General features: G+C 49.6%; 1 protein-coding gene across 5 annotated transcripts in view; it reads right to left on the bottom strand.

Annotated features, from left to right (window-relative positions):
* RTKN (rhotekin) overlaps window positions 1-27,688 on the bottom strand; it is a 125,762-nt gene that overhangs the window by 22,311 nt on the left and 75,763 nt on the right. For all 5 annotated transcript variants that reach the window (XM_073650214.1, XM_073650195.1, XM_073650180.1 and 2 more), the window contains 5 exons: window positions 23,127-23,188; window positions 22,033-22,086; window positions 10,903-11,020; window positions 10,598-10,810; window positions 10,376-10,470 (listed from right to left, as the gene is read on the bottom strand). In XM_073650214.1, the coding sequence (XP_073506315.1) occupies window positions 10,376-10,470; window positions 10,598-10,810; window positions 10,903-11,020; window positions 22,033-22,086; window positions 23,127-23,188 (542 nt within the window). The remainder of the gene's footprint in view (window positions 1-10,375; window positions 10,471-10,597; window positions 10,811-10,902; window positions 11,021-22,032; window positions 22,087-23,126; window positions 23,189-27,688) is intronic.

Raw genomic sequence — 27,688 nt, 5'->3', positions numbered from 1 at the left:
TATAGTAGAGATGGCCAAGATAACTGTCGGGGGAGTGAGTGCTCCAGTGTATAGGAGAGATGGCCAAGATAACTGTCGGGGGAGTGAGTGCTCTTGTGTATAGGAGAGATGGCCAAGATAACTGTCGGGGGAGTGAGTGCTCCAGTGTATAGTAGAGATGGCCAAGATAACTGTCGGGGGAGTGAGTGCTCCAGTGTATAGGAGAGATGGCCAAGATAACTGTCGGGGGAGTGAGTGCTCCAGTGTATAGGAGAGATGGCCAAAATAACTGTCAGGGGAGTGAGTCCTCCTGTGTATAGGAGAGATGGCCAAGATAACTGTCGGGGGAGTGAGTGCTCCTGTGTATAGGAGAGATGACCAAGATAACTGTCGGGGGAGTGAGTGCTCCTGTGTATAGGAGAGATGGCCAAGATAACTGTCGGGGGAGTGAGTGCTCTTGTGTATAGGAGAGATGACCAAGATGGCTGTCAGGGGAGTGAGTGCTCCTGTGTATAGGAGAGATGGCCAAGATAACTGTCGGGGGAGTGAGTGCTCCAGTGTACAGTCATGGCCAAAAGTATTGAGAATGAGACAAATAGTAATTTTTCCAAAGTTTACTGCTTCATTTTTTGTAATGGCAATTTGCATATACTCCTGAATGTCAAAGAGTGATCAGCTTAACAGCAATTACTGTACTTGCAAAGTCAATATTTGCCCAGAAAATGAACTTTAACCCCCAAAACACATTTCAACATCATTGCAGTCCTGCCTTAAAAGGAGCAGCTAACATCGTTTTAGTGATTGATCCATTAACACAGGTGTGGGTGTGGATGAGGACAGGGCTGGCGATCAATCAGTCATGATTAAGTAAGAATGACATCACTGGACACTTTAAAAGGAGGCTGGTTCTTGGTATCATTGTTTCTCTTCAGTTAACCATGGTTATCTCTAAAGAAACACGAGCAGCCGTCATTGCTCTGCACAAAAATGGTCTAACAGGGAAGAGTATCGCAGCTACAAAGATTGCACCTCAGTCAACAATCTATCGCATCATCAAGAACTTCAAGGAGAGAGCTTCCATTGTTGTCAAAAAGGCTCCAGGGCGCCCAAGAAAGACCAGCAAGCGCCAGGACCGTATCTTAAAACTGTTTCAGCTGCGGGATCGGACTACCAGCAGTGCTGAGCTTGCTCAGGAATGGCAGCAGGCTGGTGTGAGTGCTTCTGCACGCACTGTGAGGCGGAGACTCTTTGAGCAAGGGCTGGTTTCAAGGAGGGCAGCAAAGAAGCCACTTCTCTCCAGAAAAAACATCAGGGGCCGACTGATATTCTGCAAAAGGTACAGGGAGTGGACTGCTGAGGACTGGGGCAAAGTCATTTTCTCTGATGAATCCCCTTTTCGATTGTTTGGGACATCTGGAAAACAGCTTATTCGGAGAAGAAGAGGTGAGCGCTACCACCAGTCTTGTCTCATGCCAACTGTAAAGCATCCTGAAACCATTCATGTGTGGGGTTGCTTCTCAGCCAAGGGAATCGGCTCACTCACAGTCTTGCCTAAAAACACAGCCATGAATAAAGAATGGTACCAGAATGTCCTCCAAGAGCAACTTCTCCCAACCGTCCAAGAGCAGTTTGGCGCCCAACAATGCCTTTTCCAGCATGATGGAGCACCTTGCCATAAAACAAAGGTGATAACTAAATGGCTTATGGAACAAAACATAGAGATTTTGGGTCCATGGCCTGGAAACTCCCCAGATCTTAATCCCATTGAGAACTTGTGGTCAATCATCAAGAGACGGGTGGACAAACAAAAACCAACAAATTCTGGCAAAATGCAAGCATTGATTATGCAAGAATGGACTGCTATCAGTCAGGATTTGGTCCAAAAGTTGATTGAGAGCATGCCAGGGAGAATTACAGAGGTCTTGAAGAAGAAGGGGCAACACTGCAAATATTGACTTGCTGCATTAACTCATTCTAACTGTCAATTTAACCTATTGGTACTCATAATATGATTGCAATTATATTTCTGTATGTGATATAAACATCAGACAAACACTAATAAAAACCAGAGGCCAGTAGATCATGTGAAAATATAATTTTGGTGTCATTCTCAAAACTTTTGGCCATGACTGTATAGGAGAGATGGCCAAGATAACTGTCGGCGGAGTGAGTGCTCTTGTGTATAGGAGAGATGACCAAGATGGCTGTCAGGGGAGTGAGTGCTCCTGTGTATAGGAGAGATGACCAAGATGGCTGTCAGGGGAGTGAGTGCTCCTGTGTATAGGAGAGATGACCAAGATAACTGTCGGGGGAGTGAGTCCTCCTGTGTATAGGAGAGATGACCAAGATGGCTGTCAGGGGAGTGAGTGCTCCTGTGTATAGGAGAGATGGCCAAGATGGCTGTCAGGGGAGTGAGTGCTCCTGTGTATAGGAGAGATGGCCAAGACAACTGTCAGGGGAGTGAGTCCTCCTGTGTATAGGAGAGATGACCAAGATAACTGTCGGGGGAGTGAGTGCTCCAGTGTATAGGAGAGATGGCCAAGATAACTGTCAGGGGAGTGAGTCCTCCTGTGTATAGGAGAGATGACCAAGATAACTGTCGGGGGAGTGAGTGCTCCTGTGTATAGGAGAGATGGCCAAGATAACTGTCGGGGGAGTGAGTGCTCTTGTGTATAGGAGAGATGACCAAGATGGCTGTCAGGGGAGTGAGTGCTCCTGTGTATAGGAGAGATGGCCAAGATAACTGTCGGGGGAGTGAGTGCTCCAGTGTATAGGAGAGATGGCCAAGATAACTGTCGGCGGAGTGAGTGCTCTTGTGTATAGGAGAGATGACCAAGATGGCTGTCAGGGGAGTGAGTGCTCCTGTGTATAGGAGAGATGACCAAGATAACTGTCGGGGGAGTGAGTCCTCCTGTGTATAGGAGAGATGACCAAGATGGCTGTCAGGGGAGTGAGTGCTCCTGTGTATAGGAGAGATGGCCAAGATGGCTGTCAGGGGAGTGAGTGCTCCTGTGTATAGGAGAGATGGCCAAGATGGCTGTCAGGGGAGTGAGTGCTCCTGTGTATAGGAGAGATGGCCAAGATAACTGTCAGGGGAGTGAGTCCTCCTGTGTATAGGAGAGATGACCAAGATAACTGTCGGGGGAGTGAGTGCTCCTGTGTATAGGAGAGATGACCAAGATGGCTGTCAGGGGAGTGAGTGCTCCTGTGTATAGGAGAGATGGCCAAGATGGCTGTCAGGGGAGTGAGTGCTCCAGTGTATAGGAGAGATGGCCAAGATAACTGTCGGGGGAGTGAGTGCTCTTGTGTATAGGAGAGATGACCAAGATAACTGTCGGGGGAGTGAGTGCTCCTGTGTATAGGAGAGATGGCCAAGATAACTGTCGGGGGAGTGAGTGCTCTTGTGTATAGGAGAGATGACCAAGATAACTGTCGGGGGAGTGAGTGCTCCTGTGTATAGGAGAGATGACCAAGATGGCTGTCAGGGGAGTGAGTGCTCCTGTGTATAGGAGAGATGGCCAAGATAACTGTCGGGGGAGTGAGTGCTCTTGTGTATAGGAGAGATGACCAAGATAACTGTCGGGGGAGTGAGTGCTCCTGTGTATAGGAGAGATGGCCAAGATAACTGTCGGGGGAGTGAGTGCTCTTGTGTATAGGAGAGATGACCAAGATAACTGTCGGGGGAGTGAGTGCTCCTGTGTATAGGAGAGATGACCAAGATGGCTGTCAGGGGAGTGAGTGCTCCTGTGTATAGGAGAGATGGCCAAGATGGCTGTCAGGGGAGTGAGTGCTCCAGTGTATAGGAGAGATGGCCAAGATAACTGTCGGGTGAGTGAGTGCTCTTGTGTATAGGAGAGATGACCAAGATAACTGTCGGGGGAGTGAGTGCTCCTGTGTATAGGAGAGATGACCAAGATAACTGTCGGGGGAGTGAGTGCTCCAGTGTATAGGAGAGATGGCCAAGATAACTGTCGGGGGAGTGAGTGCTCCAGTGTATAGTAGAGATGGCCAAGATAACTGTCGGGGGAGTGAGTGCTCTTGTGTATAGGAGAGATGACCAAGATAACTGTCGGGGGAGTGAGTGCTCCTGTGTATAGGAGAGATGACCAAGATAACTGTCGGGGGAGTGAGTCCTCCTGTGTATAGGAGAGATGGCCAAGATAACTGTCGGGGGAGTGAGTGCTCCAGTGTATAGGAGAGATGGCCAAGATAACTGTCGGGGGAGTGAGTGCTCCTGTCTATAGGAGAGATGGCCAAGATAACTGTCGGGGGAGTGAGTGCTCCAGTGTATAGGAGAGATGGCCAAGATAACTGTCGGGGGAGTGAGTGCTCCAGTGTATAGGAGAGATGGCCAAGATAACTGTCGGGGGAGTGAGTGCTCCAGTGTATAGGAGAGATGGCCAAGATAACTGTCGGGGGAGTGAGTGCTCCAGTGTATAGTAGAGATGGCCAAGATAACTGTCGGGGGAGTGAGTGCTGCTGTGTATAGGAGAGATGGCCAAGATAACTGTCGGGGGAGTGAATGCTCCAGTGTATAGTAGAGATGGCCAAGATAACTGTCGGGGGAGTGAGTGCTCCAGTGTATAGGAGAGATGGCCAAGATAACTGTCAGGGGAGTGAGTCCTCCTGTGTATAGGAGAGATGGCCAAGATAACTGTCGGGGGAGTGAGTGCTCCAGTGTATAGTAGAGATGGCCAAGATAACTGTCGGGGGAGTGAGTGCTCTTGTGTATAGGAGAGATGGCCAAGATAACTGTCGGGGGAGTGAGTGCTCTTGTGTATAGGAGAGATGGCCAAGATAACTGTCGGGGGAGTGAGTGCTCCAGTGTATAGTAGAGATGGCCAAGATAACTGTCGGGGGAGTGAGTGCTCCTGTGTATAGGAGAGATGGCCAAGATAACTGTCGGGGGAGTGAGTGCTCCAGTGTATAGTAGAGATGGCCAAGATAACTGTCGGGGGAGTGAGTGCTCCAGTGTATAGGAGAGATGGCCAAGATAACTGTCGGGGGAGTGAGTGCTCCAGTATATAGGAGAGATGGCCAAGATAACTGTCGGGGGAGTGAGTGCTCTTGTGTATAGGAGAGATGGCCAAGATAACTGTCGGGGGAGTGAGTGCTCCAGTGTATAGTAGAGATGGCCAAGATAACTGTCGGGGGAGTGAGTGCTCCAGTGTATAGGAGAGATGGCCAAGATAACTGTCGGGGGAGTGAGTGCTCCAGTGTATAGTAGAGATGGCCAAGATAACTGTCGGGGGAGTGAGTGCTCTTGTGTATAGGAGAGATGGCCAAGATAACTGTCGGGGGAGTGAGTGCTCCAGTGTATAGTAGAGATGGCCAAGATAACTGTCGGGGGAGTGAGTGCTCCAGTGTATAGGAGAGATGGCCAAGATAACTGTCAGGGGAGTGAGTCCTCCTGTGTATAGGAGAGATGGCCAAGATAACTGTCGGGGGAGTGAGTGCTCCAGTGTATAGGAGAGATGGCCAAGATAACTGTCGGGGGAGTGAGTGCTCCTGTGTATAGGAGAGATGACCAAGATAACTGTCGGGGGAGTGAGTGCTCCTGTGTATAGGAGAGATGACCAAGATAACTGTCGGGGGAGTGAGTGCTCCAGTGTATAGGAGAGATGGCCAAGATAACTGTCGGGGGAGTGAGTGCTCCAGTGTATAGGAGAGATGGCCAAGATAACTGTCGGGGGAGTGAGTCCTCCTGTGTATAGGAGAGATGACAAAGATGGCTCTCAGGGGAGTGAGTGCTCCTGTGTATAGGAGAGATGGCCAAGATGGCTGTCAGGGGAGTGAGTGCTCCTGTGTATAGGAGAGATGACCAAGATGGCTGTCGGTGGAGTGAGTGCTCCTGTGTATAGGAGAGATGACCAAGATGGCTGTCGGTGGAGTGAGTGCTCCTGTGTATAGGAGAGATGGCCAAGATAACTGTCGGGGGAGTGAGTCCTCCTGTGTATAGGAGAGATGGCCAAGATAACTGTCGGGGGAGTGAGTCATCCTGTGTATAGGAGAGATGGCCAAGATAACTGTCGGTGGAGTGAGTGCTCCTGTGTATAGGAGAGATGGCCAAGATAACTGTCGGTGGAGTGAGTGCTCCTGTGTATAGGAGAGATGGCCAAGATAACTGTCGGGGGAGTGAGTGCTCCAGTGTATAGGAGAGATGACCAAGATGGCTGTCAGGGGAGTGAGTGCTCCAGTGTATAGGAGAGATGACCAAGATGGCTGTCAGGGGAGTGAGTCCTCCTGTGTATAGGAGAGATGGCCAAGATAACTGTCGGTGGAGTGAGTGCTCCTGTGTATAGGAGAGATGGCCAAGATAACTGTCGGGGGAGTGAGTGCTCCTGTGTATAGGAGAGATGGCCAAGATAACTGTCGGTGGAGTGAGTGCTCCAGTGTATAGGAGAGATGGCCAAGATAACTGTCGGGGGAGTGAGTCCTCCTGTGTATAGGAGAGATGACCAAGATGGCTGTCAGGGGAGTGAGTGCTCCAGTGTATAGGAGAGATGACCAAGATGGCTGTCAGGGGAGTGAGTCCTCCTGTGTATAGGAGAGATGGCCAAGATAACTGTCGGTGGAGTGAGTGCTCCTGTGTATAGGAGAGATGGCCAAGATAACTGTCGGGGGAGTGAGTGCTCCTGTGTATAGGAGAGATGACCAAGATAACTGTCGGGGGAGTGAGTGCTCCTGTGTATAGGAGAGATGGCCAAGATAACTGTCGGGGGAGTGAGTGCTCCTGTGTATAGGAGAGATGGCCAAGATAACTGTCGGGGGAGTGAGTGCTCCTGTGTATAGGAGAGATGGCCAAGATAACTGTCGGCGGAGTGAGTGCTCTTGTGTATAGGAGAGATGACCAAGATGGCTGTCAGGGGAGTGAGTGCTCCTGTGTATAGGAGAGATGGCCAAGATAACTGTCGGGGGAGTGAGTGCTCCTGTGTATAGGAGAGATGGCCAAGATAACTGTCGGTGGAGTGAGTGCTCCAGTGTATAGGAGAGATGGCCAAGATGGCTGTCAGGGGAGTGAGTGCTCCTGTGTATAGGAGAGATGACCAAGATGGCTGTCGGGGGAGTGAGTGCTCCTGTGTATGGTAGAGATGGCCAAGATAACTGTCGGTGGAGTGAGTGCTCCAGTGTATAGAAGAGATGACCAAGATAACTGTCGGTGGAGTGAGTGCTCTAGTGTATAGGAGAGATGGCCAAGATGGCTGTCGGGGGAGTGAGTGCTCCTGTGTATGGTAGAGATGGCCAAGATAACTGTCGGTGGAGTGAGTGCTCCAGTGTATAGGAGAGATGGCCAAGATGGCTGTCGGGGGAGTGAGTGCTCCAGTGTATAGAAGAGATGACCAAGATAACTGTCGGTGGAGTGAGTGCTCTAGTGTATAGGAGAGATGGCCAAGATGGCTGTCGGGGGAGTGAGTGCTCCTGTGTATGGTAGAGATGGTCAAGATAACTGTCGGTGGAGTGAGTGCTCCAGTGTATAGGAGACATGACCAAGATAACTGTCGGTGGAGTGAGTGCTCCAGTGTATAGGAGAGATGACCAAGATAACTGTCGGTGGAGTGAGTGCTCCAGTGTATAGGAGAGATGACCAAGATAACTGTCGGGGGAGTGAGTGCTCCTGTGTATAGGAGAGATGGCCAAGATAACTGTCGGGGGAGTGAGTGCTCCAGTGTATAGGAGAGATGGCCAAGATAACTGTCGGCGGAGTGAGTGCTCTTGTGTATAGGAGAGATGACCAAGATGGCTGTCAGGGGAGTGAGTGCTCCTGTGTATAGGAGAGATGGCCAAGATAACTGTCTGGGGAGTGAGTCCTCCTGTGTATAGGAGAGATGACCAAGATGGCTGTCAGGGGAGTGAGTGCTCCTGTGTATAGGAGAGATGGCCAAGATGGCTGTCAGGGGAGTGAGTGCTCCTGTGTATAGGAGAGATGGCCAAGATAACTGTCGGGGGAGTGAGTGCTCTTGTGTATAGGAGAGATGACCAAGATAACTGTCGGGGGAGTGAGTGCTCCTGTGTATAGGAGAGATGACCAAGATAACTGTCGGTGGAGTGAGTGCTCCTGTGTATAGGAGAGATGGCCAAGATAACTGTCGGGGGAGTGAGTGCTCCAGTGTATAGTAGAGATGGCCAAGATAACTGTCGGGGGAGTGAGTCCTCCAGTGTATAGGAGAGATGGCCAAGATAACTGTCGGGGGAGTGAGTGCTCTTGTGTATAGGAGAGATGGCCAAGATAACTGTCGGGGGAGTGAGTGCTCCAGTGTATAGGAGAGATGGCCAAGATAACTGTCGGTGGAGTGAGTCCTCCTGTGTATAGGAGAGATGGCCAAGATAACTGTCGGGGGAGTGAGTGCTCCTGTGTATAGGAGAGATGACCAAGATAACTGTCGGTGGAGTGAGTGCTCCAGTGTATAGGAGAGATGGCCAAGATAACTGTCGGGGGAGTGAGTGCTCCAGTGTATAGGAGAGATGGCCAAGATAACTGTCGGGGGAGTGAGTGCTCCAGTGTATAGTAGAGATGGCCAAGATAACTGTCGGGGGAGTGAGTGCTCCTGTGTATAGGAGAGATGACCAAGATAACTGTCGGGGGAGTGAGTGCTCCTGTGTATAGGAGAGATGGCCAAGATAACTGTCGGGGGAGTGAGTGCTCTTGTGTATAGGAGAGATGACCAAGATGGCTGTCAGGGGAGTGAGTGCTCTTGTGTATAGGAGAGATGACCAAGATAACTGTCGGGGGAGTGAGTGCTCCTGTGTATAGGAGAGATGACCAAGATAACTGTCGGGGGAGTGAGTGCTCCAGTGTATAGGAGAGATGGCCAAGATAACTGTCGGGGGAGTGAGTGCTCCTGTGTATAGGAGAGATGGCCAAGATGGCTGTCAGGGGAGTGAGTGCTCCTGTGTATAGGAGAGATGACCAAGATGGCTGTCAGGGGAGTGAGTCCTCCTGTGTATAGGAGAGATGGCCAAGATAACTGTCGGTGGAGTGAGTGCTCCTGTGTATAGGAGAGATGGCCAAGATAACTGTCGGGGGAGTGAGTGCTCCTGTGTATAGGAGAGATGGCCAAGATAACTGTCGGGGGAGTGAGTGCTCTTGTGTATAGGAGAGATGACCAAGATAACTGTCGGGGGAGTGAGTGCTCCTGTGTATAGGAGAGATGGCCAAGATAACTGTCGGGGGAGTGAGTGCTCCTGTGTATAGGAGAGATGGCCAAGATAACTGTCGGCGGAGTGAGTGCTCTTGTGTATAGGAGAGATGACCAAGATGGCTGTCAGGGGAGTGAGTGCTCTTGTGTATAGGAAAGATGGCCAAGATAACTGTCGGTGGAGTGAGTGCTCCAGTGTATAGGAGAGATGACCAAGATGGCTGTCGGGGGAGTGAGTGCTCCTGTGTATGGTAGAGATGGCCAAGATAACTGTCGGTGGAGTGAGTGCTCCAGTGTATAGAAGAGATGACCAAGATAACTGTCGGTGGAGTGAGTGCTCTAGTGTATAGGAGAGATGGCCAAGATGGCTGTCGGGGGAGTGAGTGCTCCTGTGTATGGTAGAGATGGCCAAGATAACTGTCGGTGGAGTGAGTGCTCCAGTGTATAGGAGAGATGGCCAAGATGGCTGTCGGGGGAGTGAGTGCTCCAGTGTATAGAAGAGATGACCAAGATAACTGTCGGTGGAGTGAGTGCTCTAGTGTATAGGAGAGATGGCCAAGATGGCTGTCGGGGGAGTGAGTGCTCCTGTGTATGGTAGAGATGGTCAAGATAACTGTCGGTGGAGTGAGTGCTCCAGTGTATAGGAGAGATGACCAAGATAACTGTCGGTGGAGTGAGTGCTCCTGTGTATAGGAGAGATGACCAAGATAACTGTCAGGGGAGTGAGTGCTCCAGTGTATAGGAGAGATGACCAAGATAACTGTCGGTGGAGTGAGTGCTCCAGTGTATAGGAGAGATGACCAAGATAACTGTCGGGGGAGTGAGTGCTCCTGTGTATAGGAGAGATGACCAAGATAACTGTCGGGGGAGTGAGTGCTCCTGTGTATAGGAGAGATGGCCAAGATAACTGTCGGGGGAGTGAGTGCTCCTGTGTATAGGAGAGATGGCCAAGATAACTGTCGGTGGAGTGAGTGCTCCTGTGTATAGGAGAGATGGCCAAGATGGCTGTCGGGGGAGTGAGTGCTCCTGTGTATAGGAGAGATGGCCAAGATGGCTGTCAGGGGAGTGAGTGCTCCAGAGATGACTTCCATCTGAACGATCAGCCAAAGCATTGTTCGGCTGACAGCCATCTAATGTGTATTGCTGCTTAAGAAGAGGACACACCAGAAACACAAAGCTGTAGAGGCCGCCACCTCCAGACACCGGGAGAAGAGACCTGTGCTGCCGCCGGGCGGCTTTCTGTGCGGCGAGCTCCTTACCTGAGCTGCTGATGGTGAGATCGTGAGTCCTGAAACCGTCCTGCACATGGGCCAGCGTCAGCTTGGTGTGGGCCAACAGCTGAAACTTGGGTCCCCTGAGATAGAAGCAGAAGACAATATAATGCAACCACAGACGGCATAGAGGAGACGACAACCCACTCAGTGAGTCATTATCCCACAGTATGGCCTGCGCATACAGCAGATGCCGCCAGTGGTACTCACGGGACACTGGGAGGGGGCAGCAGGATGGGGCTTCCTCCCCCGTTGTTGCAGCTACCATCCATGGCAGCTCGTAACCTGCGCCCAGAAGATCTCCCCAAGGAACTGCTCAGTCTTGTGGATAATCTCCGCGGGGTCCCCGAGAGTGAGAAGTCTTCATCCACCGCACAACTGTACAGCTGCAGGCTGAGCTCGAACCCGGGGTCCACGTCAGAGCTGGAGAGGAACCAACAGGTGGGTCATGCCACGTGAGGGAGGACCCCTGGATAGGGGTCTTCATAAGGGGCAAATCAGGAGGCGGCACTCACAAGACAATGGCATTCTCAAAGCAGATATCTGTGGCGGTGCGATCTACGAAGACCATCTCCGTGTCATACACCTCTCCCCGGATCTGCAGAGCACAGAACACGGCACAGCGGTGCAGCTCTGCACCAGGCGAGAGGAAGAAAAAAAAAATATGTGAACCCCTGTGGAACATCATGCGGGTGGTAGCGTCGTCTGCACACATACTTTGTAAACATTGTCTGTGGGCGTACGAAGTGAGTGCGCTTGTCGTGAACACATTCCTTGTATTTTGCTTGGATGCGCTCTTCTGCATATTTTGTAGTTGGCATGCTCATTGTGTTCTCTAGTGAGCGCCCTCTGCCGCGTGCTCTCTAGTGACCGCCCTCTGCCGCGTGTTCTCTAGTGACCGCCCTCTGCCGCGTGTTCTCTAGTGACCGCCCTCTGCCGCGTGCTCTCTAGTGACCGCCCTCTGCCGCGTGCTCTCTAGTGACCGCCCTCTGCCGCATGTTCTCTAGTGACCGCTCTCAGCCGCGTGTTCTCTAGTGACCGCCCTCTGCCTCGTGTTCTCTAGTGACCGCCCTCTGCCGCGTGCTCTCTAGTGACCGCCCTCTGCCGCGTGCTCTCTAGTGACCGCCCTCTGCCGCGTGTTCTCTAGTGACCGCCCTCTGCCGCGTGTTCTCTAGTGACCGCTCTCTGCCGCGTGTTCTCTAGTGACCGCCCTCTGCCGCGTGTTCTCTAGTGACCGCCCTCTGCCGCGTGTTCTCTAGTGACCGCCCTCTGCCGCGTGTTCTCTAGTGACCGCTCTCTGCCGCGTGTTCTCTAGTGACCGCCCTCTGCCGCGTGTTCTCTAGTGACCGCCCTCTGCCGCGTGCTCTCTAGTGACCGCCCTCTGCCGCGTGCTCTCTAGTGACCGCCCTCTGCCGCGTGCTCTCTAGTGACCGCCCTCTGCCGCGTGCTCTCTAGTGACCGCCCTCTGCCGCGTGTTCCCTAGTGACCGCTCTCTGCCGCGTGCTCTCTAGTGACCGCCCTCTGCCGCGTGCTCTCTAGTGACCGCCCTCTGCCGCGTGTTCTCTAGTGACCGCTCTCAGCCGCGTGTTCTCTAGTGACCGCTCTCTGCCGCGTGTTCTCTAGTGACTGCCCTCTGCCGCGTGTTCTCTAGTGACCGCCTTCTGCCGCGTGCTCTCTAGTGACCGCCCTCTGCCGCGTGTTCTCTAGTGAGCGCCCTCTGCTGCGTGCTCTCCAGTGAGCGCCCTCTGCCGCGTGCTCTCCAGTGAGCGCCCTCTGCCGCGTGCTCTCCAGTGAGCGCCCTCTGCCGCGTGCTCTCCAGTGAGCGCCCTCTGCCGCGTGCTCTCCAGTGAGCGCCCTCTGCCGCTTGTTCTCTAGTGACCGCCCTCTGCCGCGTGCTCTCCAGTGAGCGCTCTCTGCCGCGTGTTCTCTAGTGACCGCCCTCTGCCGCGTGCTCTGTAGTGAGCGCCCTCTGCCGCGTGCTCTCTACTGAGCGCCCTCTGCCGCGTGCTCTCTAGTGACCGCCCTCTGCCGCGTGCTCTCCAGTGACCGCCCTCTGCCGCGTGCTCTCCAGTGACCGCCCTCTGCCGCGTGCTCTCTAGTGACCGCCCTCTGCCGCGTGCTCTCCAGTGACCGCCCTCTGCCGCGTGCTCTCTAGTGACCGCCCTCTGCCGCGTGCTCTCCAGTGACCGCCCTCTGCCGCGTGTTCTCTACACTGTGTTCCAAATTATTATGCAAATAATATTTTCTCAGATTTTCCCACATTCCCTATATGAATTGCAGTCATTGTAATTTTCCAGTCTAATAACTATTCGAGGACAAGTGAAAGGTTTTTGTATAATCTGCCGATGATAACAGGATATTCTTAAAAAACTAAAAACTCAAACTGCACTCAAAATGCATGTTCCACATTATTCTGCACAGCAGAGTTTTCAACCTTTTCATTTTAATAGAGAACAAAAAAATGGTCATTTGTGAAATTCTAAGCATTAGCCGGTTATTACACACTGAAATCACACAGTTTACAACTCAAACCTTTATTCTAGGTGATGTTACATTTGCACATAGGACCCCTTGTTTGAAAGGAGCTTCTGAACTCTCTCGTCCATTGAATTTGTCAGGTTTTGGATGGTTTCTGCTTCAATTGTTTTGCATGAGGACAGAATACCCTCCCAGAGCTGTTGCTTAGATGTGAACTGCCTCCCGCCATCATAGACACTCCTTTTGATGATGCTCCAGAGGTTCTCAATGGGGTTGAGGTCAGGGGAGCATGGGGGTCACACCATAAGTTTGTCCCCTTTTCTGCCCATAGCAGCCAGAGATGCAGATGTGTTATGTGCCAACGGGAAGTTAGGGAGGTGAATAAGTGGCTAAAGAGTTGGTGCAAGGCAGAAGGGTTTGGGTTCATGGAGAACTGGGCCGACTTCGCAGTCGGCTACAGGCTCTACCGTAGGGACGGGCTGCACCTCAATGGGGAGGGTGCAGCGGTGCTGGGGAAGAAGATGGCTAATAGGTTGGAGGAGTTTTTAAACTACAGACGGGGGGTGGGGAAACCAAGGAAATAGGTGGGATGTGAGGCAAGCAAGGGGGAAGGGGAGAAGTGAATATAATGAGGGTGGAGTGGGGGGTGGGATAGTACAGTTAGATCGTTAGAGAAGAATAGGATGCTAAATAACCCCAAAGTTTTATCTTGCATGCTGACCAACGCAAGAAGCCTGACCAATAAGGCGGATGAGCTGCGGGCGCTTATATCGGAGGAGATGTATGACATCGTAGGTATAACAGAGACTTGGCTAGACGATAGCTACGACTGGGCGGTAAATTTATTAGATTATAGTTTATTTAGAAGGGACCGGAAACAGGGGAAAGGCGGAGGAGTCTGCTTATATGTAACGGAGAGTGGTGGTCATGGGGGATTCCCTGTTAAGAGGAACAGAGGCCGCTATCTGCAGACCAGACATAACCTCAAGAGAAATGTGCTGTCTTCCAGGAGCAAAAATTAAAGATGTGTCTGACAGGATATCAAGACTCTTCAGACCTACAGATCACTACCCATTCCTGCTAATACATGTGGGGACAAATGACACCGCAAGAAAGGACCTGGAAACCATCTGCAGTGACTTTGAAGACTTAGGCAAGAAAGTGAAAGAATTGGGAGCGCAGGTGGTCTTCTCATCCATCCTCCCAGTGGATGGCCATGGAACAATGAGGTGGAATAAGATTCTACAGGTGAACAACTGGCTACGTCGATGGTGCCGTCAACAAGGATTTGGATTTCTGGATCACGGAATGAATTACCTATACGATGGACTACTTGCTAGAGATGGGGTGCACCTTACGAAGACTGGAAAACATGTATTTGGAAGTCGCCTTGCTACACTCATCAGGAGAGCTTTATACCAGAACAATGTGGGAAGGGAAGCAAAAGGCCAGAAAAAGCCATACAGCTGACAAATACTATTGAGATCTCTGCTACTGGAAGTGGAAAGGAAGAACAAAGACAAAACAATTTAAATAATAAAAATATGGGAGGAAGAGAAACCAATCACAAACTAAAATGTTTTTATACAAATGCACAAAGCATGGGCAACAAACAAGGAGAATTGGAACTACTAATGCAGGAAAAGAAATATGATGTCATTGGAATCACTGAAACTTGGTGGGACGATACACATGATTGGAATACAAGGCTAAAAGGATACAACTTATTTGCAAGAAACAGACTTGATAAACGAGGAGGAGGTGTCGCATTGTATGTTAGAAAAGCGTATATCTGCACAGAGATTGAAGCTTCAGAGACTGGGAGTTCTGTGGGAACTGTTTGGGTAAGAATACAAGGAGAGAACAACAGAAAGGACACCATTGTAGGCATTTACTACAGGCCACCTGGGCAAGCTGAAGATATGGATGAACTCTTTATGTATCAAATGACCAAGTTCTCCAAAAAATATGACGTAGTGGTCCTGGGAGATTTCAACTATCCAGACATTTGTTGGGAATCTCTCTCAAGTAAAACTAACAGGTCAAGCAAATTCTTATCCTCTCTTGCTGACAACTTTATCTTCCAAAAGGTAGGGGAGAAAACAAGGGGATCTGCTACTTTGGATCTAATCCTTATAAACAGGGAGGAAATGGTTGAGGAGGTAAAGGTGGCTGGGACCCTAGGAGGCAGCGATCATGCTATTATAGAATTTTGGATAACTAGAGGAGGAAGACATGTGAAGACTCAGACTTCAAGGTTAGATTTTAGAAAGGCAGATTTTAAGAGACTCAGAAAGAGAATAGGAGGGATCCAATGGCTGGATGTCCTTAAGGACAAAAATGTCCAGGAAGAATGGGAAATTTTTAAAAATGAGATTCTCAAAGCACAATCGTTAACAATCCCGAAAAGTAGGAAGAATGGGAAGCATTTAAGGAAACCAGGATGGATGAACACAGAACTTAAACACATGCTAAAAAGAAAGAAAGAAATGTTTATTAAATGGAAAGAGGGAGGCATATCTAAAGAAGATTATAATGCAGTCTGCAGATCCTGCAGGGCACGTATCAGGTTAGCTAAAGCTGACAATGAATTAAGGCTTGCAAGAGATGTCAAAAGCAATAAAAAAGGATTTTGGGGGTATGTCAAAAGTAAAAGAAAAGTCAAAGATGCTATAGGATTTTTACAGGATGAAAATGGAGAAATGGTAAGAGAGGATGTTGAGAAGGCCGAACTTTTTAATTCCTATTTTGCATCTGTTTTCTCTCAGAAAGAAAATGTAACATCAACTGATCTTCACTGTCCTTTTAAAGGAATAGAGGAATCCAAGTTATCTGTAAACAGAAAGATTGTGAGGGAATATTTAGCTAACATAAATGAGTTCAAGTCTCCAGGTCCAGATGAATTACACCCCAGAGTACTGAAGGAGATCGTAGAAGAAATTTTAGAACCACTCTCCATAATCTTTGAAAATTCTTGGAGAACAGGAGAAGTCCCAGAAGACTGGAGAAGAGCAAATGTTGTTCCTATCTTCAAAAAGGGGAAGAAGGTGGACCCAGGGAACTATAGGCCGGTGAGTCTGACTTCTATACCAGGAAAGATCTTTGAACAAATTATTAAACAACATGTATGTAAGTACATGGATAAGAATGAAGTGATTAACCAGAGTCAGCATGGGTTTGTAACTAACAAGTCATGTCAGACTAACTTAATTTCCTTCTATGACAGAATCACTGACTGGGTGGATCAGGGAAATGCTGTAGATATAGTATATCTTGACTTCAGCAAAGCATTTGACAAAGTATCTCACACCATCCTTATTGAAAAAATGACCAAGTATGCAATGGACCAGGCAACTGTTAGGTGGATTCATAACTGGCTTAGTGATCGGACTCAAAGGGTGGTTGTAAATGGCTTCACATCCAGCTGGATGAATGTCTCAAGTGGGGTACCACAGGGCTCCGTCCTGGGACCTGTATTGTTCAACATCTTTATCAATGATTTAGATGAAGGAATTGAGGGTAAACTGATTAAATTTGCTGATGACACAAAGCTAGGAGGGATAGCTAATACTAGAGAAGAGAGAGAGAGGATTCAAAAAGACCTAAATAAACTGGAGCAGTGGGCAGCAACCAACAGAATGGTTTTTAACAGGGAAAAATGCAAAGTACTACATCTGGGCAATAAAAATGAAAAAAGCATATACAGAATGGGAGGAATAGAGCTAAGCAACAGTACATGTGAAAAAGACTTAGGTATACTAATAGATCATAGACTGAACATGAGTCAACAGTGTGATGCAGCAGCTAAAAAGGCAAATACAATTCTGGGATGTATTAACAGAAGCATACAGTCTAGATCACGTGAAGTCATTATCGGTCTTTACTCCTCTTTGGTCAGACCTCATCTGGAATACTGTGTACAGTTTTGGGCACCACATTTTAAAAAAGACATAGACAAACTGGAGCAAGTTCAGAGAAGAGCGACCAGAATGGTGACTGGTCTGCAAACCATGTCCTATGAGGAACGGTTACAGGATTTGGGAATGTTTAGCTTGCTAAAAAGAAGACTGAGAGGAGACTTAATAGCTGTCTACAAATATGTCAAGGGCTGTCACATTGTAGAAGGATCATCTTTATTATCATTTGCACAAGGAAAGACTAGAAGCAATGGGATGAAACTAAATGGGAGGAGACACAGATTAGATATTAGAAAAAACTTTTTGACAGTTAGGGTGATTAATGAGTGGAACAGGCGGCCACGAGAGGTGGTGAGTTCCCCTTCAATGGACGTCTTCAAACAGAGACTGGACAGACATCTGTCTGAGATGATCTAGTGAATCCTGCTTTGAGCAGGGGGTTGGACCAGATGACCCAGGAGGTCCCTTCCAACTCTACCATTCTATGATTCTATGATTCTATGTAAAGTCATGTCTAAAACCCAGACTAAGGGAAGATATAGGAGAGGGAGAAGAGGGGGTCGAGTCCATGTGGGTAGAGATAGAGGGAACTAAAAATAATAATAAAATATTACTGGGGGTCTGCTATAAGCCACCCAATATAACAGAGGAGAATGAGAAACTGCTATTAGGACAAATAGACAAAGTAGCAAAACATAATGAAGTGATTGTAATGGGGGATTTCAACTACCCGGATATTGACTGGGAAACAGAAACCTGTAGATCTCAGAAAGGAAAAAGGTTCTTGACAAATATTAAGGATAATTATCTCTCCCAACTAGTGCAGGAACCAACGAGAGGGAAGGCCGTGTTGGACTTAATATTGACTAATAGGCCTGATAGAATAACTGAGGTACAGATAGGGGGGCACCTAGGTAATAGCGACCATAATATTATCGACTTCAAAATGCCCTTCAGTAGGGTTATCAATAAGGGAACAACTAAAACATTAAACTTTAGGAGGGCGAAGTTTGATCAGCTGAAAGAAAACCTTCAACTTATAGACTGGGACAAAGTTCTTAATCAAAGGAATACGAATAGTAAATGGGAAACCTTCAAAAGAATTCTGAATACTCAGTGCGAGAGGTATATACCGTATGGGAATAAAAGGGCCCGAAATAAGAGGAAACCAATATGGTTGAACAAGAACGTAAAAGGGGCGTTAAATAGCAAAAAAGAGGCATTCAAGAGATTAAAACAGGAAAACAGTAAGGAGGCACTAATGTGTTACAAGGAAAAAACGAGAACCTGCAAAAAACAAAATAAAAATAGCGAAGGAGGAAACAGAGAGACGTATTGCTAGGGAAAGTAGATCAAATCCCAAACTGTTCTTTACGTATATAAATAGTAAAAGGATTAAATCGGATAATATTGGACCGATAAAAAGTGATGAAGGCAAAATCATAGAGAAAGAGGAGGATAAAGCTAATCTATTAAATAATTTTTTTTCGACAACTTTCACAAAGGAAAAAGAACTAACAGGCGAAATGAGAAGTGACAAGCTTAATCCTCCACTAAGTATGACTAATCTAACCCAAGCTGGGGTACAGAAACGCCTCAGTAACATTAAAATAATCACCAGGACCTGATGGCATACACCCACGGGTACTAAGGGAACTAAGTCATGTGATAGACAGACCGTTATATCTTATATTTAAGGACTCTGTTGAGACTGGGTCTGTGCCACTTGATTAGCGACAGGCGAATGTAGAGCCAATATTCAAAAAGGGAGCGAAAAGTGACGCCGGAAACTATCGGCTGGTGAGTCTGACGTCCGTTGTGGGCAACATTTTTGAAGGCTTTATTAATGAGGCAATTACGGAGCATCTTGATGCTAATAATCTATTAACCCCGAACCAACATGGATTCATGAGGAATCGCTCCTGCCAAACAAACCTGATTGACTTCTACGAGGAGGTTAGCTCTCGAGTAGATCAGGGGGAACCAGTGGATGTCGTGTATCTCGACTTCTCAAAAGCGTTCGATAGCGTGCCACATAATAGGTTGGTATACAAAATGAGAATGATGGGGCTGGGGGAAAATGTCTGCAAGTGGGTAGCTAACTGGCTAAAGGATAGAAGGCCGAGGGTGGTTATAAATGGAATATACTCAGATTGGGTAAGCGTCACTAGTGGGGTACCACAGGGGTCTGTACTAGGCCCAATGTTATTTAATATCTTTATTAACGACATAGTCAACGGGATAAATAGTAAAATATCAATATTTGCAGATGACACAAAGTTATGTAAAACAATTAATACAAAAGAGGACAGTGCAGACCTACAGAGGGATCTGGATAAGCTGGGTAGGTGGAGCATTAAATGGCAAATGAGGTTTAATGAGTAGAAATGTAAGGTCATACATATGGGAAGGAAAAATGGAAGTCACCAGTACTCACTGAATGGGAAATCATTGGGGAATTCAGAGATGGAGAAGGACTTGGGCATCTTGATTGATAGCAAACTAAATTGGAGTGCCCAAAGTCAGGCCGCTGCTGTAAGGGCAAACAGGGTAATGGGATGTATCAGAAGAGGTATAGCTGCAAAGGAGGAGAACATTGTTCTTCCACTGTACAAAGCACTGGTCAGACCACACTTGGAATACTGTGCTCAGTTATGGGCCCCAATATATAGAAAGGATAGAAATGAGCTTGAAAAGGTACAAAGGAGGGCAACAAAATTAATAAAGGGAATGGAGGGACTGCAATACCCAGAGAGGTTGGCAAAACTAGGACTATTCAGCCTGGAAAAGAGAAGGTTGAGGGGGGACATAATAAATGTGTACAAATATGTTAGGGGACAGTATAGAGACCTTGCCAGGGATTTGTTCAAAAGGAGGGATATTACGGTAACAAGAGGGCATTCACTAAGACTGGAAGAGAAAAGGTTTCAGCACCAGCATAGGAAGGGGTTCTTTACGGTAAGAGCAGTGAGAATATGGAATTCACTGAGTGAGGAGACGGTAATGTCAGATTCACTACACCAGTTCAAGCGGGGACTGGATGCATTTCTAGATACCAGGCAGATTTCAGCGTATACTTAAAAATAGAATAAAATAGTAGGTTGATACAGGGATTTATTCTGACTGCTGGTTTCAGAGTCGGGAGGGAATTTTTCCTCAGGTGAAGATTGGCCAAATCATTTGGGGTTTTTGCCTCCTCTGGATCAACTTTAGCAATTACAGAACTAACAGGTCGAACTTGATGGACGCAAGTCTTTATTCGGCTTTACAAACTATGTACTATGTATGTGCAGCATGAGACGGGGCATTATCATGCATGAAAATGATCTTGCTGTGGAATACACGGTTCTTCTTCTTGAACCATGGAAGGAAGTGCTGTTTGAGAAAATCCACATACATTATGGAGTTCATCTTTACCCCTTCAGGGATCCTAAAAGGGCCGACAATCTCTCTCCCCATGATTCCAGCCCAAAACATTACTCCACCTCCTCCTTGTTAGTGCCGTAGCCGAGTTTGCATGGGGTGTCCATCAACCAGCCATCCTCCACTCCATCCATCTGGACCATCGAGATCATTTCATGCATGATAATGCACCATCTCATGCTGCACATAACACATCTGCAACTCTGGCTGCTATGGGCATAAAAGGGGACAAACTTATGGTGTGACCCCCATGCTCCCCTGACCTCAACCCCATTGAGAACCTCTGGAGCATCATCAAAAGGAGTGTCTATGATGGCGGGAGGCAGTTCACATCTAAGCAACAGCTCTGGGAGGGTATTCTGTCCTCATGCAAAACAATTGAAGCAGAAACCATCCAAAACCTGACAAATTCAATGGACGAGAGAGTTCAGAAGCTCCTTTCCAACAAGGGGTCCTATGTGCAAATGTAACATCACCTAGAATAAAGGTTTGAGTTGTAAACTGTTTGGTTTCAGTGTGTAATAACCGGCTAATGCTTAGAATTTCACAAATGACCATTTTTTTGTTCTCTATTAAAATGAAAAGGTTGAAAACTCTGCTGTGCAGAATAATGTGGAACATGCATTTTGAGTGCATTTTGAGTGTTTTATTGTTTTAAGAATCTCCTGTTATCATCGGCAGATTGTACAAAAACATTTCAATTGTACTCTAATAGTTATTTGACTGGAAAGTTACAATGACTGCAATTCATATAGGGAATCTGGGAAAATCTGAGAAAATATTATTTGCATAATAATTTGGAACACAGTGTAGTGACCGCCCTCTGCCGCGTGCTCTCTAGTGAGCGCCCTCTGCCGCGTGCTCTCTAGTGAGCGCCCTCTGCCGCGTGTTCTCTAGTGACCGCCCTCTGCCGCGTGCTCTCTAGTGAGCGCCCTCTGCCGCGTGCTCTCTAGTGAGCGCCCTCTGCCGCGTGCTCTCTAGTGAGCGCCCTCTGCCGCGTGCTCTCTAGTGAGCGCCCTCTGCCGCGTGCTCTCTAGTGAGCGCCCTCTGCCGCGTGTTCTTTAGTGAGCGCCCTCTGCCGCGTGCTCTCTAGTGAGCGCCCTCTGCCGCGTGCTCTCTAGTGACCGCCCTCTGCCGCGTGTTCTCTAGTGAGCTCCCTCTGCCGCGTGTTCTCTAGTGAGCGCCCTCTGCCGCGTGTTCTCTAGTGAGCGCCCTCTGCCGCGTGTTCTCTAGTGAGTGCCCTCTGCCACGAGTTCTCTAGTGACCGCCCTCTGCCGCGTGTTCTCTAGTGACCGCCCTCTGCTGCGTGTTCTCTAGTGACTGCCCTCTGCTGCGTGTTCTCTAGTGACCGCCCTCTGCTGCGTGTTCTCTAGTGACCGCCCTCTGCTGCGTGTTCTCTAGTGACCGCCCTCTGCTGCGTGTTCTCTAGTGTGCGCTCTGATGTCTATTTCTTACACATTCCTCACATGTATTAAAACTGTCAATCAGTTGCAAATCATGGGGAGCGATTCAACCATATCACCGAGCAGCTGTAAATACTCGGTGCTCGCCCGAGCATACTCACCGAAAGGGTTAATAGAACATACTCGCTCAACACTAGTAACCAGGTATTAATCACTGGTAACAATCGAGCTACGTATCCTGCGTTCTCCATAGCTCCCAGCCCCCAGATTACGCCAGTATTAGAGTGGGGACCCCGCTATGTGGGCTCAGCACTACGAGCCGTTGTTCTGTGAGAACAGCGTTCCTGGCGGAGCCCCCCGGGCACACTTGTTACCTGTCGTGTGTCTCGGATGTGAAGGAGGTGACCAAGGGGTCTGTACTCACCACCCTTATTCTTAAAGTATTCACTGTCCTTCCACATGAGGGGGATCCGCAAATCTGAGAGAACAAGTAAGAAAGATGGCCGCTGATAAAGCTACAGAGCAGCTCCCACTAGAGGCAGGAATCATGTCACCCCACACACAACCCACTGACATTACCATAGATCCCCCTCCACACACATTACCACAGATCCCCCCACAGACATTACCACACATCCCCCCACAGACATTACCACAGATCCCCCCCCACAGACATTACCACACATCCCCCCCCACAGACATCACCACACATCCCCCCACACAGACATTACCACACATCCCCCCACACAGACATTACCACACATCCCCCCACACAGACATTACCACACATCCCCCCACACAGACATTACCACACATCCCCCCCCACAGACATTACCACACATCCCCCCCCACAGACATTACCACACATCCCCCCCACAGACATTACCACACATCCCCCCCCACAGACATTACCACACATCCCCCCCCACAGACATTACCACACATCCCCCCCACAGACATTACCACACATCCCCCCCACAGACATTACCACACATCCCCCCCCACAGACATTACCACACATCCCCCCCCACAGACATTACCACACATCCCCCCCCACAGACATTACCACACATCCCCCCCACAGACATTACCACACATCCCCCCCACAGACACAACCACACATCCCCCCCCACAGACATTACCACACATCCCCCCCACAGACACAACCACACATCCCCCCCCACAGACATTACCACACATCCCCCCCACAGACATTACCACACATCCCCCCCACAGACACAACCACACATCCCCCCCCACAGACATTACCACACATCCCCCCCCACAGACACAACCACACATCCCCCCCCACAGACACAACCACACATCCCCCCCACAGACATTACCACACATCCCCCCACAGACATTACCACAGATCCCCCCACAGACATTACCACACATCCCCCCCACAGACATTACCACACATCCCCCCCACAGACATTACCACACATCCCCCCACACACATTACCACACATCCCCCCACAGACACGTAACCGTCCCCAATATCCATATACCCACCTGACACTGACAGCTTTCCCTTACAGGGAACACGATCGTCCACAAAACCCCCGATAGAAGGTCTGAAAAGTACAAAACCATAAACGTAAAGATCCCGGAGACACCCCCTGTAATACTATATATACTGGAGGCCCGGCCTCCATATACACAACTGAGGAGACGAGGTCACACAGATCACACACCCCGGCCTCACACTGTATACATTACTGGAGGCCCAGCCTCCATATACACTACTGAGGAGACGAGGTCACACAGATCACACACCCCGGCCTCACACTGTATACATTACTGGAGGCCCGGCCTCCATATACACTACTGAGGAGACGAGGTCACACAGATCACACACCCCGGCCTCACACTGTATACATTACTGGAGGCCCGGCCTCCATATACACTACTGAGGAGACGAGGTCACACAGATCACACACCCCGGCCTCACACTGTATACATTACTGGAGGCCCGGCCTCCATATACACAACTGAGGAGACGAGGTCACACAGATCACACACCCCGGCCTCACACTGTATACATTACTGGAGGCCCGGCCTCCATATACACAACTGAGGAGACAAGGTCACACAGATCACACACCCCGGCCTCACACTGTATACATTACTGGAGGCCCGGCCTCCATATACACAACTGAGGAGACGAGGTCACACAGATCACACACCCCGGCCTCACACTGTATACATTACTGGAGGCCCGGCCTCCATATACACAACTGAGGAGACTAGGTCACACAGATCACACACCCCGGCCTCACACTGTATACATTACTGGAGGCCCGGCCTCCATATACACTACTGAGGAGACGAGGTCACACAGATCACACACCCCGGCCTCACACTGTATACATTACTGGAGGCCCGGCCTCCATATACACAACTGAGGAGACTAGGTCACACAGATCACACACCCCGGCCTCACACTGTATACATTACTGGAGGCCCGGCCTCCATATACACAACTGAGGAGACGAGGTCACACAGATCACACACCCCGGCCTCACACTGTATACATTACTGGAGGCCCGGCCTCCATATACACTACTGAGGAGACGAGGTCACACAGATCACACACCCCGGCCTCACACTGTATACATTACTGGAGGCCCAGCCTCCATATACACTACTGAGGAGACGAGGTCACACAGATCACACACCCCGGCCTCACACTGTATACATTACTGGAGGCCCGGCCTCCATATACACAACTGAGGAGACGAGGTCACACAGATCACACACCCCGGCCTCACACTGTATACATTACTGGAGGCCCGGCCTCCATATACACTACTGAGGAGACTAGGTCACACAGATCACACACCCCGGCCTCACACTGTATACATTACTGGAGGCCCGGCCTCCATATACACAACTGAGGAGACGAGGTCACACAGATCACACACCCCGGCCTCACACTGTATACATTACTGGAGGCCCGGCCTCCATATACACTACTGAGGAGACGAGGTCACACAGATCACACACCCCGGCCTCACACTGTATACATTACTGGAGGCCCGGCCTCCATATACACAACTGAGGAGACTAGGTCACACAGATCACACACCCCGGCCTCACACTGTATACATTACTGGAGGCCCGGCCTCCATATACACAACTGAGGAGACGAGGTCACACAGATCACATACCCCGGCCTCACACTGTATACATTACTGGAGGCCCAGCCTCCATATACACTACTGAGGAGACGAGGTCACACAGATCACACACCCCGGCCTCACACTGTATACATTACTGGAGGCCCGGCCTCCATATACACAACTGAGGAGACTAGGTCACACAGATCACACACCCCGGCCTCACACTGTATACATTACTGGAGGCCCGGCCTCCATATACACTACTGAGGAGACTAGGTCACACAGATCACACACCCCGGCCTCACACTGTATACATTACTGGAGGCCCGGCCTCCATATACACAACTGAGGAGACGAGGTCACACAGATCACACACCCCGGCCTCACACTGTATACATTACTGGAGGCCCGGCCTCCATATACACTACTGAGGAGACGAGGTCACACAGATCACACACCCCGGCCTCACACTGTATACATTACTGGAGGCCCGGCCTCCATATACACAACTGAGGAGACGAGGTCACACAGATCACACACCCCGGCCTCACACTGTATACATTACTGGAGGCCCGGCCTCCATATACACAACTGAGGAGACGAGGTCACACAGATCACACACCCCGGCCTCACACTGTATACATTACTGGAGGCCCGGCCTCCATATACACAACTGAGGAGACGAGGTCACACAGATCACATACCCCGGCCTCACACTGTATACATTACTGGAGGCCCGGCCTCCACATACACCACTGAGGAGACTAGGTCACACAGATCACACACCCCGGCCTCACACTGTATACATTACTGGAGGCCCGGCCTCCATATACACTACTGAGGAGACGAGGTCACACAGATCACATACCCCGGCCTCACACTGTATACATTACTGGAGGCCCGGCCTCCATATACACAACTGAGGAGACGAGGTCACACAGATCACATACCCCGGCCTCACACTGTATACATTACTGGAGGCCCGGCCTCCATATACACTACTGAGGAGACGAGGTCACACAGATCACATACCCCGGCCTCACACTGTATACATTACTGGAGGCCCAGCCTCCATATACACAACTGAGGAGACGAGGTCACACAGATCACATACCCCGGCCTCACACTGTATACATTACTGGAGGCCCAGCCTCCATATACACAACTGAGGAGACGAGGTCACACAGATCACACACCCCGGCCTCACACTGTATATATTACTGGAGGCCCGGCCTCCATATACACAACTGAGGAGACTAGGTCACACAGATCACACACCCCGGCCTCACACTGTATACATTACTGGAGGCCCGGCCTCCACATACACCACTGAGGAGACTAGGTCACACAGATCACATACCCCGGCCTCACACTGTATATATTACTGGAGGCCCGGCCTCCATATACACAACTGAGGAGACTAGGTCACACAGATCACACACCCCGGCCTCACACTGTATACATTACTGGAGGCCCGGCCTCCACATACACCACTGAGGAGACTAGGTCACACAGATCACATACCCCGGCCTCACACTGTATATATTACTGGAGGCCCGGCCTCCATATACACTACTGAGGAGACGAGGTCACACAGATCACACACCCCGGCCTCACACTGTATATATTACTGGAGGCCCGGCCTCCATATACACAACTGAGGAGACTAGGTCACACAGATCACACACCCCGGCCTCACACTGTATACATTACTGGAGGCCCGGCCTCCACATACACCACTGAGGAGACTAGGTCACACAGATCACGCACCCCGGCCTCACACTGTATACATTACTGGAGGCCCGGCCTCCACATACACCACTGAGGAGACTAGGTCACACAGATCACATACCCCGGCCTCACACTGTATATATTACTGGAGGCCCGGCCTCCATATACACTACTGAGGAGACGAGGTCACACAGATCACACACCCCGGCCTCACACTGTATATATTACTGGAGGCCCGGCCTCCATATACACAACTGAGGAGACTAGGTCACACAGATCACGCACCCCGGCCTCACACTGTATATATTACTGGAGGTCCGGCCTCCATATACACAACTGAGGAGACTAGGTCACACAGATCACGCACCCCGGCCTCACACTGTATACATTACTGGAGGCCCGGCCTCCACATACACCACTGAGGAGACTAGGTCACACAGATCACATACCCCGGCCTCACACTGTATATATTACTGGAGGCCCGGCCTCCATATACACTACTGAGGAGACGAGGTCACACAGATCACACACCCCGGCCTCACACTGTATATATTACTGGAGGCCCGGCCTCCATATACACAACTGAGGAGACTAGGTCACACAGATCACATACCCCGGCCTCACACTGTATATATTACTGGAGGCCCGGCCTCCATATACACTACTGAGGAGACGAGGTCACACAGATCACACACCCCGGCCTCACACTGTATATATTACTGGAGGTCCGGCCTCCATATACACAACTGAGGAGACTAGGTCACACAGATCACACACCCCGGCCTCACACTGTATACATTACTGGAGGCCCGGCCTCCACATACACCACTGAGGAGACTAGGTCACACAGATCACATACCCCGGCCTCACACTGTATATATTACTGGAGGCCCGGCCTCCATATACACTACTGAGGAGACGAGGTCACACAGATCACACACCCCGGCCTCACACTGTATATATTACTGGAGGCCCGGCCTCCATATACACAACTGAGGAGACTAGGTCACACAGATCACATACCCCGGCCTCACACTGTATATATTACTGGAGGCCCGACCTCCACATACAGTCATGGCCGAACGTGTTAGCAGCCTTGAAATTGTTCCAGAACATGAATATTTCTCCAAGACAATTATTGCACTTACACACATTTTGTTACCCAGGTTTATTTCCTTTTTGTTTATTGGAATGTCAGGACGACGCTGGCGAGATCACACA

The sequence above is a fragment of the Phyllobates terribilis genome, unplaced genomic scaffold (genome assembly GCF_046119375.1).
Source record: "Phyllobates terribilis strain yellow unplaced genomic scaffold, ASM4611937v1 Scaffold_1__5_contigs__length_1240528914, whole genome shotgun sequence".
NCBI lineage: Eukaryota > Metazoa > Chordata > Amphibia > Anura > Dendrobatidae > Phyllobates > Phyllobates terribilis.
The sequence above is the reverse complement of the archived record's forward strand: the minus strand, read 5'-3'. Positions and strand labels throughout refer to the sequence as shown.